Source organism: Perkinsus marinus (assembly GCF_000006405.1).
Source record: "Perkinsus marinus ATCC 50983 genomic scaffold scf_1104296972878, whole genome shotgun sequence".
Classification (NCBI taxonomy): domain Eukaryota; phylum Perkinsozoa; order Perkinsida; family Perkinsidae; genus Perkinsus; species Perkinsus marinus.
In genome coordinates, this window is record NW_003201629.1 from 1 (window position 1) to 1,559 (window position 1,559).

Consider the following 1,559-nt stretch of genomic DNA (forward strand, 5'->3'; position numbering starts at 1 on the left):
TGGAGTCAAGTATGATCATAGTGTACCGGACGAGGGGTATAGGATCAAATGCATATCGCAGCAATGCAGTCTGAATGCTAGTTCTAGAAGTGGAGCATTATATGGTATAGGAACGGTGGTAAGAGGTGAAAGTCGTCTCGAAGAAGTATTGGAGTGATATGAAAAGCAGTGGTGAAAAACATATTTCATATTTCACTTCGCGGGAAAAAATTGTACAACCGGCCGCGGAAAGATATACATCTTATAACTTGCACGGAGTATTACCCCATTTCACGTCGAACGGATCGTGAAACTCCAATGACATTAGCAATACCACATTCAAAACCCAAATACTATTGATTGCATTTCAGTGTGAGTAATATTTTAATATGTAAATTTGGTGTATTTTCGGATTTTTTTCCTTTTCAAAGTGTGTATGAAATTAAATTTTAGTTCATCTTTGTGTTGTGGTATTTTGAATTTGATGTATGAAAAAAATGAAAACCGCAGTTGGAGGAATATATTTTCGTTTTATCGAAGCTCAAGGGTTTCCTCATAAATTCGGGTAGAAGTGTGCAAAAAGCTTTGAAAATATCCTGAAGTTCTCATAGTGTGGCAAAATATTCATACGGTCAACTACATGTGTTGGTGATTACGACAGTATAAAAAATCTGAGCAAAATTGGGGAAATTTTTGTTGTTGGCCTCTGTAGACCTCTACCCGAATTCATATATAAACTCTTCTGAGGTCAGCTGATGAGGAAATCGAACATATATATTCCTACTCCAACGCACACTTGTTTTCTTATCTCAGGGACAATTTTCTCACAACAACGCCGAGGACATGCATAAGTTATTGGATTCTGGTTTCACCATTTATGACTTCCCGTCATTCCCACATAGAGGCATGCTGATTGACACTGGTAGAAGATATTTATCAGTGGAAACTATAATAAAGAATCTTCAACTAATGTTCTGGACGAAAGTGAGTTTTGTAGTTAATGCGTCTATTATGATGTTAGATTATTATGGTTATAGTAATTTATATTGGGGTATCAGCTTCAACTGCGTTTTTACTGCATCGAGCCACCCTCATTATTTTCCTGCGTTGACATAATGTCGGAGTATCCACACTTTTTGGTGTGAATGGAAAAATTATGAGAAAATTTTGGTAAATTCTCATTGGTTATTTCTGTACACTTGTAGCAGAATTCGTATGTAAACTCTTGCGCTTGTTGAAAATATTTTTTCCTTTTCAGATGAACGTTTTGCATTGGCACATCTCGGATGATGTGAGCTTTTCGCTGGATCTCGAAGGATACGAAAAGTTGCAATATAAGAATCCAACGCCACTCAGGTGAATAGGATGGAATTTTTGGGGAATTTTTGAGAATTTTTTGGGAAATTTTTGTGGAATTTTTGAGGAATTTTTGGTGAATTTTGAGGATTTTGGGGGGGGGAATTTAATGTTTTTAAAATTACTGTTATTGTAGTTGAAAAATATACACATGGTCAACTACACGTGTTGGTGATGACAATACTAAGGTCGCTCAGGATAGTAAGCTTCTGTCGTAAGCCACT

The 1,559-nt window shown here is 36.4% G+C and overlaps 1 protein-coding gene across 1 annotated transcript; it reads left to right on the forward strand.

Annotated features, from left to right (window-relative positions):
* Positions 1-792: 792 nt before the first annotated feature.
* Pmar_PMAR013775 (beta-hexosaminidase b, putative) lies at positions 793-1,335 on the forward strand (the record flags this gene model as incomplete). Its single annotated transcript, XM_002766463.1, has 2 exons — positions 793-963; positions 1,238-1,335. Coding segments are annotated over 2 exons (269 nt in total), but the record flags the coding sequence as incomplete, so codon positions are not given.
* Positions 1,336-1,559: the final 224 nt, after the last annotated feature.